The 20352-nt window shown below is 38.3% G+C and overlaps 1 protein-coding gene across 1 annotated transcript in view; it reads left to right on the top strand.

The window, feature by feature from the left end:
• Window positions 1-1468: 1468 nt before the first annotated feature.
• Window positions 1469-20352, top strand: part of LOC139472180 (uncharacterized) — a 71969-nt gene continuing 53085 nt past the window's right edge. The window contains exons 1-4 of the mRNA XM_071254556.1: window positions 1469-1599; window positions 3780-3847; window positions 4368-4574; window positions 5992-6138. Of these exons, the coding sequence (XP_071110657.1) occupies window positions 1469-1599; window positions 3780-3847; window positions 4368-4574; window positions 5992-6138 (553 nt within the window). The remainder of the gene's footprint in view (window positions 1600-3779; window positions 3848-4367; window positions 4575-5991; window positions 6139-20352) is intronic.

Below are 20352 nucleotides of genomic sequence, written 5' to 3'. Positions count from 1 at the left end.
GAAGATAAAAACAATAAAGCGTATCTCACACGTTATAGATTGTTTGTCGACAATGAACGCGTGCTCCCATCCACCCAACCTCGTGAAGCACTAACCAGTCAGAAACCGGTATAGGGATGTCAATTGCAACCGGGCCTTGAAAAGTTGGGAAACTTACGTAATAACAATGTTGACACAACCGACACCCTGAAATACTGTGCTATTAATGGTGGTGGCGTGTACCAAAATTAAATTACCCAGAATTTGTTCAAATGATCAATAGTTACCATATTATTGGTGTTTGTGAGACACAAGTTCACAATTATGACTTACTAGACTTACCTGGATATAGTGTGTATTACAATAATAGAAAACATTCAACTAAAGCTAAATCTGGTGGACTTGCATTTATTATTAGTGATCTAATAAGAAAACATATACTGAGTCAAATTAAAAACTTCACTTTTTAAAAGTAATCCCATATATGATATACTACAGACACATGTATCAGAGAAGGTAATTTTTAATCATTCATGTCCAAAGAAGGATTTTAATTAACAGTGGTAACCATAATTTGTTCCAAGCACATATGGTATTCGGTGATAACATCAACAGTTTAAGTCCCAAGCACGAGAATCTGATGTCATTCAAGTTCAGTAGCGTGTATGGCCACCATGTGCTTTGACAACTGCCACACAACGCCTCCGCATGGGCCTTGTGATGCTTGTGAACACATGATTGGGAAGACGACGTTACTGTTGCTGCAAAATGGTGCCAAGATCTTGCAAATTCTGTGGTTGGTTCTGGAGAGTGCGAAAAGTTCTGCCAAGAGCATCCCAGATGTGTTCGATTAGATTGAGGTCGGGAGACCTAGACGGCCAGTCCATGACGTTAACTCCCTCATGCTAAAGGAAATTCCTTTTCAAAATTGCTGTGTTGGGTCTGGCATTGTCGTTTTGGAAGATCAAACCGGGTCCATGTGCTGCCATAAAAGGCAGAAGTTCTGGTGCTAGTACCTGGTCATGATAAGCAGCAGCGTTAAGGTCGCCACGGATGACAAGAAGCCTGGAACGTGCATTGCCACAGAAAGCATCCCACACCATGACTCTTCCACCTCGAAATCTATCAACTTCCTGTACACAACACTGGGCGTAACGTTCATGACGGCGCCTCCACACCCTCGCCCTACCAGCAGCAAATCGATGATTAAATCAGGATTATTCACTGAAGACGACTTGATTTCGAGTCCATCGTAAGTGTCGCTGTGCCCACAATTGACGTTGACGTCTGTGTAATTGAGTCAGAATCGGCCCGCAGTATGGCCGTCGTGCTTGAAGGTGAGCAGTTCTCAGACGGTTACGAACAGTTTGCAGACTCAGTCTACCCCTAAACAGTTCATTTCTGGTTGATGTAGCCCTCAAAAATCGGTTACTGAGGTGACGTAAGACAATCTGACGATCCTCTGCATGTGACCTCACACGTGGTCGACATGGCCGAGGGCAATCAGCGGTGGTACCCGTTTGCTGTAGACGTGTCTGTAAATCATAATCAGTCCATCGACTACAACCCATCGTCCTTGCGACTCCAGCTACGGACGTTCCCGTTTGCAACATGCCGATGGCACGTTGACGTTGTACATTTGTACTGTGTCTGAGTGGCGTATTCACGTTAAACTGCGACACGGAATCTCAGTGGGCTAGCACTATAAATCGGCATCAGTCCGGTCTAGTACAAGCAGCCACACACACACACACTCACGCGCATACCATCTCTATATAAGTGCAATAATCTTGGACGCGACGTTTAACACAATTTCACCTCACCTCGTCTCACCTGTCATGGATTGTGTTGTCTGTCGCATGGTTCCATCCAGGTCACTGTCATTGATTTTGTACTCTATCGCATGGTTCCTTCAAGGTCACTGTCATGGATTTTGTAGTCTTTCGCATGCTTCCATCCAGGTCACTGTCATGGATTTTGTAGTCTTTCGCATGCTTCCATCAAGGTCACTGTCATGGATTTTGTAGTCTTTCGCATGCTTCCATCAAGGTCACTGTCATGGATTTTGTAGTCTTTCGCATGCTTCCATCAAGGTCACTGTCATGGATTTTGTAGTCTGTCGCATGGTTCCATCCCAATCACTGTCATGGATTTTGTAGTCTATCGCATGGTTCCATCAAGGTCACTGTCATGGATTTTGTAGTCTTTCGCATGCTTCCATCAAGGTCACTGTCATGGATTTTGTAGTCTGTCGCATGGTTCCATCCAGGTCACTGTCATGGATTTTGTAGTCTGTCGCATGGTTCCATCAAGGTCACTGTCATGGATGTTGTAGTCTGTCGCATGGTTCCATCAAGGTCACTGTCATGGATTTTGTAGTCTGTCGCATGGTTCCATCCAGGTCTTTGTCATGGATTTTGTAGTCTATCGCATGGTTCCATCAAGGTCACTGTCATGGATTTTGTAGTCTATCGCATGGTTCCATCAAGGTCACTGTCATGGATTTTGTAGTCTGTCGCATGCTTCCATCAAGGTCACTGTCATGGATTTTGTAGTCTTTCGCATGCTTCCATCAAGGTCACTGTCATGGATTTTGTAGTCTGTCGCATGGTTCCATCCAGGTCACTGTCATGGATTTTGTAGTCTGTCGCATGGTTCCATCCAGGTCTTTGTCATGGATTTTGTAGTCTGTCGCATGGTTCCATCAAGGTCACTGTCATGGATTTTGTAGTCTTTCGCATGCTTCCATCCAGGTCTTTGTCATGGATTTTGTAGTCTGTCGCATGGTTCCATCAAGGTCACTGTCATGGATTTTGTAGTCTTTCGCATGGTTCCATCAAGGTCACTGTCATGGATTTTGTAGTCCGTCGCATGCTTCCATCAAGGTCACTATCATGGATTTTGTAGTCTGTCGCATGCTTCCATCCCGATCACTGTTATGGATTTTGTAGTCTGTCGCATGCTTCCATCAAGGTCTTTGTCATGGATTTTGTAGTCTGTCGCATGCTTCCATCCAGGTCACTTTCATGGATTTTGTAGTCTGTCGCATGGTTCCATCAAGGTCTTTGTCATGGATTTTGTAGTCTGTTCCATGGTTCCATCAAGGTCACTGTCATGGTTTTTGTAGTATATCGCATGGTTCCATCAAGGTCACTGTCATGGATTTTGTAGTCTGTCTCATGGTTCGATCAAGGTCACTGTCATGGATTTTGTAGTTAATCACATGGTTCAATCAAGGTCACTGTCATGGATTTTGTAGTCTATCGCATGGTTCCATTAAAGGTCACTGTCATGGATTTTGTAGTATGTCAGTGTACCATACAATCAATGGATGGATTGTCTGGTATGTACTCGATTATTTATAGATGGCAGTCATATACCTGCAATAATGTTGAGCGTGACATTATACAGTTAAACAATAAACAAACCAAACAAAAAGCTAAATATTACATTCCATACTGTTTTGTGTCTTAGCTATACATAACATGTCTTTTATGTATCATGTGTTCTATGTTTGTATTATGTGTATTGTTTGACAGGAAAGTAACTTATGCATGTTCTCAATATCAGTGTATTCCTTTCAAGGGAGTGCTTTTATTTTAAAGTTAACAAGCGCAACAGTCAATATTAGTGTATCAGTTTCATACTTTAGGGTTTATTCATATAGCTTTGCTTCTCCATATGTTAATTTTTTTCATTTGGTTACTTAAATACGAATATGAACACTTATTTACTCATATTAAAACCTGATACCAGGCTTATGCATCTGGATGTAGTAATGTATTCAACCTTTTCTTCAGGGAACTCCTTGCTGTCTATTCCATCTGCCTTTTGGTTGTGTGCCCGTTATCTGCATTATGTCAAATTGGTAAGTAATTTACATCGTGTCTGTAATGTTGGGAGATTTAATGATAGAATTATATTTAAGTGTTACGATATATATGGCAATGTGTATTTTGTTATTAGCGGTATGCGAGGACGAGTTATTGCCCTTTGAACAGAAGTGAGCGCGAGAGCACGTTATGATTTGAAGAATGCGATGCGAAGACGTGTGGGATTTGTGAAAACGATTGCGTTACACATTGAATTTGTCAAGTGAAAGTGTATGTTTGTGAAAGTGTATGTTTGCGAAGATGTGTTATGCTTGCCTGAATCCTAACAATGTTTTTATGTGGCCAACGATGACGGGTCTCAGTAATAAATCCATCAAAAATCCTGAAGTGTGTTGCGTCTTATGCTTACATCACGAAGAGCACAACCAGACGCGTGGAATAAGCTAAAAACGAAAGCGAAATTGATCTATATTTGTTTATGGAATTTGGAAACATGTAAGATTACAATGTGTCTTGAAAAGGAATGTGCTGAATAACTGTTAACATGCTGTTTATTTTTTGCAGACCCTTGCGCACCTACGAACCATAAACCAATACCAGACATTAACCGACGAGATGAAACGAATGAATTATCTAATAACGAGATCAGCATCAACGACAGAGAGATCGAAGAGGGTTGGTATGGCATGTCGACGTACACTTTACTGACACACGCTCCCGGCTTCTTCAAATGCGGAGGATGGTATCCGATGTGGATTACAGGTAATACAAGAGTTTTTATTTTTCCTGGCAATGAAACAAAAGAAAGTATATTCCTACTAAGATATTAGAAATATTAGAAGCCTACAATTGCTCCAAACTTGGCTGATGCATGTCGTTGTATCCGAATCGAGTAGATCAATGTTCATGTTACTCGATTATTTTCAGATCGTCGTTATATCTATTGTTGAGTGTGGCCAACAAACGAAACCAAAATTTCCCAATACATATGACTCTTGAAAGCATACATTTTTACTTATCCTATCTCAGAAGTTGCATTATGTCTTAGTTTTCGAACAAAAAGGGGAAACACTGCTCGCAAACGCATCCGTTTGCAGAAACTTTAAACACCTATCCCGAACACTGTCCGTCCTTGGTGCATGTCGACTCTGCCTCCAAACCTTCATTCTTGTCTCTTTTGCTGTGTTTATCACACTTTGGAAATTGCTTTTTTTAATCAATATTATGACTGGGGTATAACTTGCTGTGTCTCCGTATCTGACTTCAACGTCTTGTCAGTCATCACAGGCACCTGTGATGACTGCATCTGTGGTTCATCCTACTACGTCTACTTCTGCAACATCGGTGACACCTTCTGCAGAGGATGAAGTGAAGAGGGGGAATCCAAGCTTCTTGCCTTTTCTTTTTTCTTACAATCACAGTAGTCATCTGGCATGTCTATAGCTCCTACCAGGGGAAGTTCAAGGTTCACCTACTCACACACGTCAACCGCCTCGGGCTTCTCAAGCCAACAGACCTAAGATTCCTCTGTAAAGTACGCCTAAGCCACCTCATCCCCTTGCGCCCCCGGCGTGTTGTGCTAGTGCGCTGACGACTGCACCTCATACATCCCCGTCATCACCATTTTCTTAGAACGATGGCTCAGCAACATTGAATCCTTTCACTGCTGGCTTCCGTCACGAAAGGCTGCGTTTGGGCTAGGTGTTTAGAGTTTCTACAAACGGATGCGTTTGCGAGCAGTGTTTTGACTTTTTGTTTGTTTGATGTTGTTTAACGCCACATTCAGCAATATTCCATCTATATGACAGTGGTCTGTAAATAATCGAGTCTAGACCAGACAATCCAGTGATTGACATGTTGATCGATCCATGCAATTGGGATACAATGACATGCATCAACCAAGTCAGCGAGCCTGACCACCCGATCCCGTTAGTCGCCTCTTATGACAAGCATAGTCGCCTTCTGGGCAGGGAGGAGTTCCTGAAGACCTTTTCTATCCTGCACCTTCACGGGTCCCACTTTTTGTACGTAACATGTAACATGTGAGATAAGTATTAAATATTAAACAATATCATATAACAATATTGTGTCAACAATGGCAGGATTCATGTTCAGTAGCATATACATAGCCACGAAGTGCTGCAAACAAATGAGTTGAGCTGGATTGATATAATTTCAGAAGTCAACGGGAACCAGGCAACTGTATGTTACCAGACAGGAGAGAATGAATGTCAAGATCCATTTCAAATTGAAGTGAGAAATTGTTCCGGGTTTACAGTATACTACCTAATAGCAGCACCTGTGCACAAGGCATCATACTGTTTTCGTAAGTCTGATGTTATTCATATACATCTCTCTTATGCTGTTACGGCAAGGTTTGGAGTTGACTTAAACTAAAATAGTTTTGTTTCCAGCAACCCGACCGACCTATCATTTCACTTGCGACTGAAAAGTTTTCATTACATGTGTAACTGGTTGTGTGGAAACCTGCTTTTCACATTCGGAATGCCGTCGGACATTTCCGTTGGTGACACCGACTTCGGCCACGATTCCGCGCTATTTAGAGATAAGATAAGGTAGCACTTTATTTATTATCCCGAAGGAAATGTGGGTTACACGCATGAGCACAAGGTCTCTGCTTATTGATAGACACAGATACAAATAAATAAGAGCATCACAAATAAATACGAGCAAGAGCCGTATGAAGCAATTTGAAATCTTCATAGAAAGAACATGCTCGATTGTGAAATGTAAACACCAATACAGTCATTTGGGATATTATTCATAAAGGAGAAGTTCCCGTAATCCCCCTTGTCATACAGTCTTGTAGGGGAGCTTTTCTGTCACTCTAAATCTCTATGCATAGGTCTAAAACTAGAACGGATGAGGCAGTTTAACTGTGGTTAAATCAGGTGAAAGGAATTGGCTGGTCTGACCCTTATTGAAGGTTATCAGGTAATCGATGTACCTGAACCTTAAAGGGGCACTGATCTAACGCAATTCCCCGGGACTGGTTGTTGCCTTTGTTATTGTTTTTTCCCAGTGAGTACCCGGATGTATAGCAGAAATCTAGACTAGTTCCTGACCTCTGCTGGCAATTCGTAAGCGCATCAGTCACTTTTATGGGTAGTAATAAGGGCGTATGGTCACATTGATCAACAAAATGAAATACAGTTTTCGAGATAATAAGGAAATGTAGGTATCTTTGTGTGTAGCATCGGTAATGGTGACGACGGTTTGATAAGTCACTTGCTTGGTAATTTTGCGATTTTCGTTTACACTATTTTGACTAGCAACACAAAGTAAATATTTCACCTGAGCATTGCTTTTTTTATAGTGTGTATAATTTTTACTGTCAAAATGTGTAACATTTTCAAATTTATTAAAAGTGACATTTCCATTTGTATTATTATGTTAACGAATTCCAAACATTTTGATGTTTAATGTCACCACCAAGAGACTGAAAATGTTACGTTGAAAAGTACATTTCTATGTTGCTTGGCTTCTAATCCTACATAATAGTCTGTTGTGATGTTTGTAGGCCCTTTTGATCATCTTAATCAATCTGGACCGATTTTTTAGTCCAAATGACTGAAATATTTACACATTTTATAAATTGCCTGAGAGATCACATTTTACAAATTGACGGTAATATATACACGCTTAAAAAGGAAAAGACCTGTGAAAACAACGTCTATCGTGCATTGTAGAATTTCCCAACCAAGACGTTGAGAAACAAGAACGAATCGGTTCAAATGAAGGAAAACAAAATGCAAATACCATAATTGCAACCTACCAAATTTATGTGTATACATTTTAGGAGCTTCCTTGTTCGAGGAATGTATCCGTGAATATCCACACAAAGGAACAATATCCCACTCGTCTGCAGCTGTACAAAGAAACTTATTCGATGTCACGTGTCTCTGTAACAATCAAATATTTTAAAAGATATATATCATTTCGGGATATTATAACCCGTGTTCGTTTCTCAACTGATCACTTGGATTGTTTCAGGCGTTCACATAGGTGTCAAGGGTCGGCTGAGAAAGCCCACGTGACAACTATTTTCATAATGTCCACGGTTCCTAAAAAATCCATTGAGTGATAGATAACAATGATCAATCAATCAACGTATTATCAGTTAACCCTTTGAACAAAGTATGTTGTTTTTACATCGGCACTTCCCGCCATGATATGAGTGTATTCCCTTTGTTTTAGTAAACCTAGACATGTAAACACTCACTTTTGACGTATCCACTGTGCAAGATAACAGTAATTAATCAATCAACATATTTTTTTAATCCTTTGATGACTTGGAACGATCCGTTGATTTACAAAAAAAAGTAAATCAATTGATCATTCACCTCTTGCTGGGCTGCCACGTGCATATTACATAACACACATTTCACCTCACTTCAAACCTGGATTTAGATTGAATAATTACACCAGACACAATAAATGCCAAATGGGAACCTTTGTCAGGTAATCTAAGTGGTGCTACCACTAATTGTACCTGTAATAAATTCATTAACTGAGCATCAAGTGAATGACGACAAATACACAAGTGTAGGGTTATACCAGAAAACGTGGATGACAACAAGGGAGTAGTAGTCGTATTATCGACGCAATCCGAAATCCGAAAATGCTTTCACTGCATAGATACTTTTTTTATTATTCAACTATAAACATCTGGGGTATTTCCAAATACGATAAGCTCCGCCTTTCTTTTTGTCTGTTTGTTTAGGCTGAAGAAATTAATTTACATGCGCCCTTTGTCGAAATCTTTATAGATCACAGTTAACCAATCAGTGTTAATGCAAAAATTCGTAAAACAAATATTGCCTCCGGCCTCCAAGTGTATTTAGCTGTCCTTGCAGACGGTAGCCCAGTCTCTGGTCACGCTCAGTTGCGTTGTGTATCATCCGGGTACTTACGGGTAAAAAAACAATAACAAAGGCAACAACCAGTCTGGGGAATTGCGTTAGATCAGTGCCCCTTTAAGTTAAATTGGTGTCCAAGGGAATGCCAATTTTTTACTTAAATATCTTATCCCCAATTTTCCAAGGATGTTATCAACGAGAAAGTACAGCATTTCACATATTGTTTCATCAGTAAATTTCGGATGACATTTGCTTTCATTTTTTAAAGATTTTCTTGAACCTTTGAAGATAGAGATGTAACTATCTGTGTGGTCACCATTTACATGATTTAAGTGACAAATGTTCCCTGGATCAGAATGTAGACCATCATGTTCTATACTGTTTTGGAGAATCCACTTGGTATTAATTCCCTTTTCCTCAAATATTTTCTGTCCTTCCTTGATTGTATCAAGGTTTATAATTGTACATTTCCTGGACCCTGTAATGGATTTTTATGGTTCTTTGGAATCCAGTACATAAGAGGAATGGACATGTCTTCAGGTTTTAGCGCAGTTAAATCTACAGGTAACCTAGCTCTACATTGAAAACGCAGTATGTTTATCTCCATTCTACCATGACTAAATAAATGCGAACTCTTTGGTGTTAGCAAATATACTGAGTGAAGCGGCATGGGTTGAGTCCAGTGTTTTGAGTGGGTTATCGATCTGAATTGCGGAATCACCGAACAAAATATGGTGCTGAATATCCTCAAGCAGTTTGTTTACACCGTAATACTTCACTCGAACATATGACAGGCATTGAAAGCATATAAGCACGGCAACTTGGTAAGCTGACATGAGGTGGACATCCCTAAAGAAAACAACACAAGCTTTGCAAGGCTTTCGCTCTACATCGCGTGTCACTATTATGACGTCATGTCGCTCATAGTGACGCAAGAGATATGACGTCAGTCGTATATTGAAAAGCCCTAAAATTCCAAGCTGTCTGTTGTCTCAAAAACGTAAAAACATTCCCTTTGTAGATTTCTATCGTGTTTTCTGCACGAAATGTATTGCCACACATCCTTTGAATATTGTAGTAACCGCATCTGTGCATTTTGTAACCTGTAATTGTAGATATAATTATTCAAATATGCCTACCGACAATGACTGAAAAAAGTACTTTTCTATGAATATGAGCTTCCGCGGTGATGCGGACGTCAAACCAGCTGTTTCAATCAGAGGGGGTGTATTGTGATTTAATAGTCTCTGATTGACCAATCAGTATCGAGTAAATTCCAAATTGATGGTAGAATGGCCACTAATGAGTTTTGCAATATGGTTACCTCAATTAACAATGCATTTGTGATTGCCACATAGTCTGAAAAGGTTTCAGCTTAATAGCAGCAGACATTTTAAAGAAACAAGTATCACACTCAAACGGTGAGTGAATGAATATGGTTTTAAGCCGCTTTTCCACACTCTAGCGAAAGTTCACACACAATAAACACAATATAATACAAGGCATAAACTGAAGCCCAGCTGAGACACTTACATACAATATAATGACACTTACATACAATATAATGACACTTACATACAATATAATGACACTTACATACAATATAATGACACTTACATACAATATAATGACACTTACATACAATATAATGACACTTACATACAATATAATGACACTTACATACAATATAATGACACTTACATACAATATAATGACACTTACATACATACAATACCCACATACATACAATTAAGAAATGATTTTTAACTTTGTGTGAGTTCATTGGAGTGTGAACCTTGCTAGAGTGAGGGCCAAACTGTATGAACTTCAGAGCTTGCAGAGTTCCAAAAAAAGAGAGGTGACATGTATGCTCAACTTGCTTAACAGGAACATCAGTGGTGGCTTGTTTTCAAGCAACATATTCAAATAATATCATCATTGTGAGAGTGAGTATTGTTTTACCCAGATTTTAGCAATATTCAACCAATATCAGGCAGGGGACAACAGAAATGGACTTCACACATTGTACCCATGAGGGGAATCAAACTGGATCTTTGGCTTGACAAGCAAACACTTTAACCGCTAGGCTACCCAACTTCCAGGTGAATGATATTACTTCAAGTTTGGGAACATACTGTTCAGCTGAAAATCAAAGTCCCGTGCCTCTTGCTACATAAATGAACAAGAGTCATCAGAAGATGACAAACCCCACCAACCCCCACAAATGTGAAAGAACAACTTATCTGACTGTTACTGAAAGTCCAACTTGATGACAGAATTTCTATCTAATCTGTCTGTCCCTATACATGAGTAGTTATTGAGCAATCAAAACAATACCATGGAATTGGGATTCGGAACTTGTTGCCATGGAAACATAAACAATTTACATTTTAAAAATCCCTAAGTAGCAAAAGTCACCATTTGACAACCTAGTCTTTGTGTCTGCAAAGTGTCATGAAAGAGTACCTAATAATTTTAGGAATATGGTCCAGACAAACACACCACTATGAACAGAATAAAAGTCAAACTTCTTGCCATGGAAACAGGAATTCTTATTTTTAAATTCCTTAATAGCAAAAGGCACAATTTCAGCCGTTGATTAATACATGAACCATGTTTTGATGAAAAATGTTGAATAGATTTTTTAGTTCTGCTCCCAAACGACACCTACATGTACCAGTGTTTCAGCTAAGTCTAACTTGTTTCCATGGAAACAGGGAAAAAATCAAATTTTGGACAATTCCTAAATAAGAAAAGGCACCACTTCAGCCTATCATGATTAATACATGTACCTGGTTTGGATGGAAAATCTTTAACAGTTTTTAAGTTGTGCTTTGTAAACGACACCTACCCCACCCTTTTAAGACAAATAAAAATGCCAAAATCTGCAAATACCATGTTTTCGTTTCTTTAAATGTGAAATAGAACACACAGCACCCTTCCTGTGCTCTAGCAACTCCTTTGCCTTTTCCTCAATATTCCAAAAGGTAGTCTTCGCAAATGTCTTTTTATGAAAACTCAGTAGACAAAGTGTGAAAATGCAATTTAAATTATATCAGAACAGATAGATGTAGTGTTAGAAAATGAAAGGGGTTTGGAAGTTTAAACAGTTCACAATCAGGGCTCGATTTAACATGATATAGGTTACACACAAACAAAAGTTTTCCCATAGACTTCTATAGTAATGTTATATATGTTTTAAAATAACTAAGCATTCAGCAGCCATTTAATAAATGCACATGTGTGCACAGTTTGGCCTCAAAGCAGCAATAAAAACATAAAGAACTGACTAGCTTAGCCAGCTCCATTTCCGAGTACAGGAAGCTAAACACACTACCCCCAGTTCCACACCAATTGTCACTTGCTTGAAAATATCTGTGGTCTCATTCAGCATAAGTCATCATGTTAAAAAATAAAGTACTAAATATAGAAAAACCTTGTCAGTTTTAATTATTGGATGGAAGTACATTACAAAAAATCACATCCAATCACAACTGCCAGGCAATTGAAAAAGGCTCTCAATGAAATCTGCTTGTTGAACGACTAATTCTGATTTGGTGCTGTAGGACCTGCAGACAAATTAGAAAACATTTGACTTATAATTTGTATATACGTATGTATATATATATGTATGTGTGTGTCTGCGTGCGTGCGTGCGTGCGTCCATGCGTGTGTGCGTGTGTGTGTCTTTACAGAAAAAAAATGAAAATTAAATTTAACTTATCCAACATGTCTATGTGGTACCAGAATACAATGAAAGAGCTGTAACAGTTCAATAATATATTTCATTAATGTTTTACAAAATGTATTTCTGTATTAAACAGAGACCATGGGAGTTTAATCATGGTTGAGGCTGCCTAGATCATTTCATCATTTCATCCCTTGGTTTTGACAGTCATGACATGATATGATTGAGATTGTTCGAGATTCCTCGAGTTTACATCCCTGCATTATTCTACTATCAAGCACCCAATGACTGTCCACATTAAGTAAATCATCTTTAGAAGTTCTAACACAAATGTTTGAGCTTTCTTTTACTCCCAAATTCAAAATTAGAAACACCTATGATAAAATCTGATTACATATGTACACATAGAAAGAAATCGGAAACATTATTCAAATTTGGACAATAAAAGCATGAACTTCAGGCCAGAAATTGTTCAGGGACACATTAAGCAGTTTTAAAGTTCTCATACATGTGAGGCTATGTAATGAACATTACCAGAAAGTAGGAAGAAAAGGGGTGGATTGTTACCATACTATCACAGCCGATAAAGGGAATAACCACCTCAAGTAAAAGAAAATGCTTTAAAACCACAACATGAAAAAAAATTACACTTAAGTTTAATTATTCATTTACTTAAGACTTTCAAATACTCCCAGAAAATCTAAAACACTTTCTGTTTAATGTTTTTAGGTTGCTATAGTTATGATGCACCGAAAGAGTTTAATGATGTACATTTCATCAATGTTTTACAAAATGTATTTCCGTATTGATAAAGAAGTTTCTACCTTCATACACTGACCATGGGAGTCAATTCAGGTTTCATAAAAGAAGGGGGTCAAGGGTCAATTCTATACATGGTTGAGGCTGCATAGATCATATCACCCTGACATACTTTTTTAACTAAAAAAAAAGAATAAATCTTTAAACCTCCAAACCAGTAACAATACATATTTAAAATTGAGTAGTGGTCTGTTGTTTGCCTTCCTTTGCTGACATAATCAGAACATAGCAGAGTCTGCTACATTCATGGAATATGGTTTGACACTCATGACAATGATGCAATTGATATTGTTTGAGATTGCTCGAACTCACACCCTGCATTGCTTACATAATCAAACACTCAAATGACTGTCAGCATTTGGTTAATCATCTATGGAGGGGCTATCACAAATGTTTGTGCTTTCATTTATTCCAAAAAATCCAAAGTATAATCACCTATGATATAAGCTGGTGACATAAGTACACATGGAAAGGAATCTGATAAAAATCTCAAAGTTGGACAGAGGGCATGGAATTCAGGCCAACAAGTGGCAACTGCCTCCTTTAAGCAGCTTTAAAGTCATCATATATGTAAGGCTAGATAATGAACTTTACCAGAAAATAGGAAGTAATGGGATGGATTGTTGCCAGCAATCTCAAACACTGACCTGTGAACCATACCGCCTATTTAAGCCGAGAAATGGAAATGGCCCTAAAGTAGAAGAAAGCTCTTTGAAACCATAACATAAAAGGAAATTATACTTAAATCTATTGATTTATTTAGTTAAAACTTTAAAATACTCCCAAGAAACCAAAAATACTTACTTTTTAATGTTTTCATGGTGGCTAAACTTGCTAATTTAAGATATTTGCCAGTTGCAAGGAAACAGAGTCAAAATTCCATATAACATAACATGTACAGCTTATCCTGACAAAAATGTAATTCTTTTTATTCACAATAAACAGTGTCATGCAAATCAGCTTTTAAAATTAAGTGTTTCTCTCCCGTAATTTAAGGGTTTATGGGGGTTGGAAAGATAAAATGCATTATACTAAACAGGGGAGATAATTTAGTAATGTCAAACACTGTCACATTCTTTTCAGATGATTTCAGAACCATAATGTTACATTCCAGAAGAGCAAGTGGGTATTATTTCATCTAAGCTTCATGTTTGCAAACTGAAAAACTGCACAGTGAGGCATTAAGGGAGCACTGTCAGAAATGTCTAATCCATGAGTGTGATCTTATGATTGAACTTGATAGTTAGCAACAGAGGGGCCTAGCTTAGTGAGTGAGTGAGTTGGGTTTAACGCCGCTTTTAACATTATTCCAGTTATATCACGCCCTTTCGGCTTAATGTGGGAGGAAAGCCCGAAGTGATGCAGGTCTAAGACGTTTACCACTTCGGTGAAACCCACAAGCACGGGTATTGTGGTGACAAACCTAAAACATAATCGGGGTGAACTGGGATTCGAACCCACAATCATAGGTTTCTGGCGTGCCCAAGGGACGCAACTCTGCACAGAGAATCGCGGCGCCTCAGACTACTGGGCCACCCGTGCCCCCAGAGGGGCCCTAAGTGGACTGGGGTTCTTAAATGTACTTAAAGCTCTGCATGCGAACGTTGAACCCATTCTACAGAGGTGTCACTTCCCGTGCATCTAATGTCGAACCCATTCGACAGGCAGATAGCATAACGACACCCCAAAATAAAACTCGCCATATCTATTTACCAAGAAGGCTTTGCGTAACATTTAAATTACGTATGACATGCATAAATGCTCAGCTTGCCCAATATCAAAACTTTCAGTAATTTATTTACCTCAAAAAGAAAATATCGCGAGTTAAAAAAGTTACGGCCAAACTTCTCTGTACACAACTACCAGAAAAGGCCATTGTTGACTTTTGGCACTTCACGTTGAGCGGCATGCACTCCGATATTTTCTTTATAATTTCATCATTTTTCCTATTCCATCATAATTTTTTGTTTGCTGACGAAAGGAAAACACTCATGTTCCTTAATTTCTAAAAATTATCAACTTTCGGTGTAACTAATTGTAAACAAACACAATCTGAATCGTAACATCATCGATTGGATGGAACTTGTACAATCATGGCAACGGCGGTAAACAAACATCTCCATATGCATAGTGCATGTGGCATGGTGATTTATCGTCTCCCGTTTCCGGGTCACGGGAGCATGCAAGGTCGAACGGATTAACTAATATGCGAAATTACATCGTCAAAGTCACATTTTTGTTTCATGTTAGTGGTGATTACTGATACTGTGTATCGACTTATGTTTTTACTGTATGTGATAGGCGAACTATTTCAAAATTTACTGTAATTGTTTTGTTACGAAAGATTATCAGCAGACTACCCCTGGCTGTGACATCACATCCGGTGACCTTTGCACCTATTGAAATAGTGCTGTCAGAATTCACGATCTTTATTTTCGCTTTTCTCTCGTCATATTAATCGGAATATGACGAATAAAACATTCTTCGATTGAGAAGATCGTCAACTTTCGCCAAGTTATATTTATAAAGGCAATGTAAACTTTGTTGATATTAAAATAGCAATAACTTATGCGGAGGTCGGGCGAAGCGCGCCATGTTTGATTTTAGGACGTCTGCTAGCATCATGACACGGGTTGTTTATTTTTGTATATCGTAAATATTCAACCAAAACGCTTGAAATTAGGTTTACTGAATATTCATAAGTCATTAATTGTTTCCTGCAAATTTTATAACATGACACGTCAGATTAACCCGAATATTCGTTTTTCTGCAACCGACATGATGCCCCCGAAAATTATGTTATTTTTCGTTTAACGTTTAGATACTAAATTTACTGAAATGGTTCCTAATTTACCATCGCGCTGTTATTTGCCGATAAAAAACCCTGAATCTTTACTCAATTAAAATTAATCATATCGGAGATATGATTATTGAAATCAATTTACACAAATGTTACGATATATATATAAAAGGTTCCTAGCATGAAATGCAAAACACCTTCAATAATGCAATTCAGGTGAGTTCAAGAAAATTTACAAATTTTGTGTTCGCCTTAGTCTTAACCTTGGTATGATTGAAAACATCGGGATATTTTTATATAGTACTGTGTAGTTTTCTATCAGGAACAAATGTGCAAAATCTTTCTTCAATTGGCCCTTGTTTAATGAGGCACCGACTGTTTAAAATCACCCACCCTCTTTAGAACGCCTTAGGCTTAAATTAATCCAGCAGGCAGTGGTAAGAAGTGTGAAAATAATTCAGCAGGCTAAAGGTTAATGTGCCTGCATGTCAAAGTTCCATAACATCTACAAAGTCATAAAGCGCAGCGAGGCAAAACAAGGGATATCGATCACACACTACCAACACCAAACTTCACATCAAATTCTCCAAATGTCAAATTGGATGTGAAAACTTCTACTTCTTCTGCATGAGTGCACATATACCTCCCAAGTCAACATCAGGCATGCTAAAAGCTGAAAACAGTATTGAGACAATATTAAATGTCAAACCATTTTGGATATAACAGCCAGGAGACAGTTCTTGAGGGGGGGGGGGAATAATTATTTGAAAGTCATATTAGTGAAAGAAAAGTCTGTTTTAAGAAATTTGATAGAAAAATAGCATCATTCATTCACACAAAAACACATATAAGAAAGAACTGATGGTATGCTACATTGTTTACATTAAATAAGGGAGTTTGTGACATATTCTGCTGTCAGCCTCTAAGGCCTGAGCAAACCTTCATACCAAGGAAGGTGAGCCTGATAGGGGTTAAGGAACTTCATTTAACTTGCTCCAGGTGCATGTTGACATGAGAACCTAGTTGCACCAGACAAAATAAAGTTGTACTCTTGTCCCATAAATTTATCAAAGATGACACATTGATGAATAAACTGAATAAGTACATCTCAGATGTCTGATGACATAATATATTTACATAAATATTGCTGTAAAAAATATTAGGATGTGCACATAATCTTGAAGTTCCCACAGTTTGAGGATGTGAAGCCCAAGTAATTTCAAACAATAAACAAAGATTGTTGTTGAGTGGAAAAGTAAGCATGGTAAGGGAAAGCCAGACACAACTGATCACTTACATTTGTTTCTGACGTTTCACATCAGTGTTAAGTCTCATTGGTCAGCTGAAATAGCACACATGACAGCTTTTTTCATGATGTCCACAGTTCTTGAATTTAATCCATTGAGTTATATAACAATGAGCAATCAATCAATGTATTATCGGCTAATCATTTGAACAAAGTATGTTGTTTTGACAATGGCACTTCATGCCAAGATATGGGTGTGTTCCTTCTGATTTAGTAAACCTACACATGTAAACACTTAATTTTGACAAATCCACTTTGCAAAATAACAGTGATTAATTAATCAACATATTTCTGGTTAGTCCTTGGATGGAATTATTTTTTAACTCAGGTGATCAGTCCTCTCTTGCTTCGCTGTTCCATGTGTGCATATAACATTTCAGCCCACTTCCAACCTGGATTTAGATTGAATAATTACCCCAGACAGAAGAAAGTCCAAATGGGAACCTGTCAGGTAATCTGAGTGGAGCTACTACTAATTATACCTGCAATAAATTCATTAACTGAGCATCAAGTGAATGACGACAAATACACAGGTGTATGGTTATACAAGGATACATGGATGACACCAAGAGAGTAGCAATTGTATTCCATTCAATCCAAAATCCAAAAATGCTTTCACTGCAGGGATACATCTCTTGTTAACTAAAAGTAAACCATCTAGGGTATTTCAATACAATGACATCTTATGAGCTACCACCATTCTTTTTGTTTAGGTTGAAGAAATTAATTCACATGCGCCCTTTGTACTATCAGAATCTTCATAGATCACAGGTAACAAATCAGTGTTCAGAAATGCATATTGATAACGACCAGCAGGCAGTGTTAGACAGCCTGGAAGAAGCCAGAGATTAGTGCCCCTTTAATGCTTTGTGTTTGTATTTTTCCTTTGAATGAATTTACGAAAGAAAGGAATGCAAGAAAATCCCAATTTGAAAAATCACAACATGATAACTAGGGCTTAGATATGCAACTTGGGCGGGTCATGAGTAAGACCCAGGTACCCACAGTACTAGATCTACCCGGACCTTTGTTTAGTCACGTGATATTTTGTTTAATGACAATAACAATCAAACTCTATGGTTACACTTCAAGGCGCAAAATGGTCGCTTTTAAGACAATGCAACACATTCCTTCTGATTTTTTTCATGTTTGAGTTGATATTAAAGCTTCTGTCAACTTCAGTGTATGCATGATCAGATTGTTTTATGTGTGAATCTTAGTAGTTTTTGCCAGGGCTCTGGTAAAACAATTCCCAAATGGACATTTTGCACGCAACTCTTGAGACCTACAGCTGGTACCTGGGTAGGGTTGAAATATTAAAATGAACAGGTCTGTTTCCATACAATGGGTAAGTGTTTATTGTTTTCACAATAGATAGGCCTAGTAGCATAAATAATATGGCATATATTTTAATAATGGGGAGTAGTGCACTTTATCGGTCGCACTTTTTAAGATCCAATTAGCGCTGTGGGGCTCGAATGCGCTTCAATGGCTAAACGGCTTGGCTAATTAATGCGTTAATTAGCCAAAGCTCTACCACTGGACCACATTACATGTAATCAGTGCTCGTTTAACGGGTCACCCCATTAACACGCATGCGTAATTCAGTAAACAATGAGTTGTAATTGAGCAGATGGTAGAGCTCGGGCTGCACCTGGTAAACTGCATTGTTGCCTGATAATGATCTCAGATCTTGTAGAATGTCAGGGTGATTTCTAAAATTCAAATTGAATCTACTACATTGTCAGCTTGTTCACGCAGAAGTCTTAGTCCAAAGAACAAATTGACCGTCATATCTCCTGGATATTGTGCCTCTGAATGAGAGCCGTTTTGACCAAAGTGACAAGTTGGTATGTTTGGGACCGACTCACCGAAACCGAAAATCGTAAATAAACTACTTGTTCCCTCTGTCGTCCTATCTTCTGATCGACTAGATGTACATCTAAAACTAGAATGAACAGTCTGTGCCGAGATAAGCTGTTTGCATGTACATCAACTATTAACCCTCTTGGTGCCACGGGACCATATATGGTCCCAAGAAAATGCCCTTTTTAAACTTTGAATTTTGATATCAGACACCGAGTGCACAAAGTCAAAAATATAACCATCATAACCCCAATCATCTTAGCTTTAACATCATGCAACTCATACTTTATACAATGCTACGGATAACGAAATATGGCGAGATTAGTAAAGTGGCTACCACGCTTCTCAACCTTACTCTGCCATGCACCCATGTCACATAAACGTAAATATTTTCAGACAAAATCCTTGTTCATAGGAAATAAAAGTACCTGAGTGGTCAGAAAGACATATTTTTCACAACTGTATCACAACCGTTCACTCCTTTACGAAGTTTATTTACATGTTTTGTAAATGTTTATCTACTATCGGTAATGGCGGAATGGTCAGTACAGATGAGAAAACGATGTGTGTATTTCCATTACATTTATGACGTTCATTGGACGAAATTATAACCATCATCACCCTAATCATCTCAGCATTAATATTGTTTAACTCATATTTTATGCAGTGCTACGGATTGCTATATATTGCGAGATTAGTAAAGTGGTTACCGCGCCTTGTGACCTTTTTCTGCCATGTTGCACTTCATGCGAATGACAGCGATTTTTTTTTATGCTCCAATGTCACATACACGTAACCATTTTAATATCAGACAGCCAATTTGAAAAAAGTAATTGATCCGACGGGTGAGAAATATTTACTTTTCCCCACTGCAAAGCTATTGGCGTAAGACTACTAACATTTAGTCCGCAACAGAAGTGTTTTGTTCAAGTATTGCATATTTTTATCGACCAAGTGTCATGGCGATTTAGCACAGCGCTAGAAACGAAACAGCAGCGCAGATTGTCTTTCTGTTTATTATGCTTATTTACAGAATATATTCAATTCTATGATATGGAAAGATTGCTCTGATCTTTAATATAAAAGTTCGTGATCAAAACGTAAACTTTGAATGACAAAACCCAAAGTGATCGACAGGGCACGTTCACATCTTAGCTGTGCCGCGATTTCCTGTCTACCAG

Source organism: Haliotis cracherodii, unplaced genomic scaffold (genome assembly GCF_022045235.1).
Source record: "Haliotis cracherodii isolate W230 unplaced genomic scaffold, xgHalCrac1.p SCAF_24, whole genome shotgun sequence".
NCBI classification, from domain to species: domain Eukaryota; kingdom Metazoa; phylum Mollusca; class Gastropoda; order Lepetellida; family Haliotidae; genus Haliotis; species Haliotis cracherodii.
Note: the sequence above shows the minus strand (reverse complement) of the source record. Positions and strands in the feature narration are given on the sequence as shown.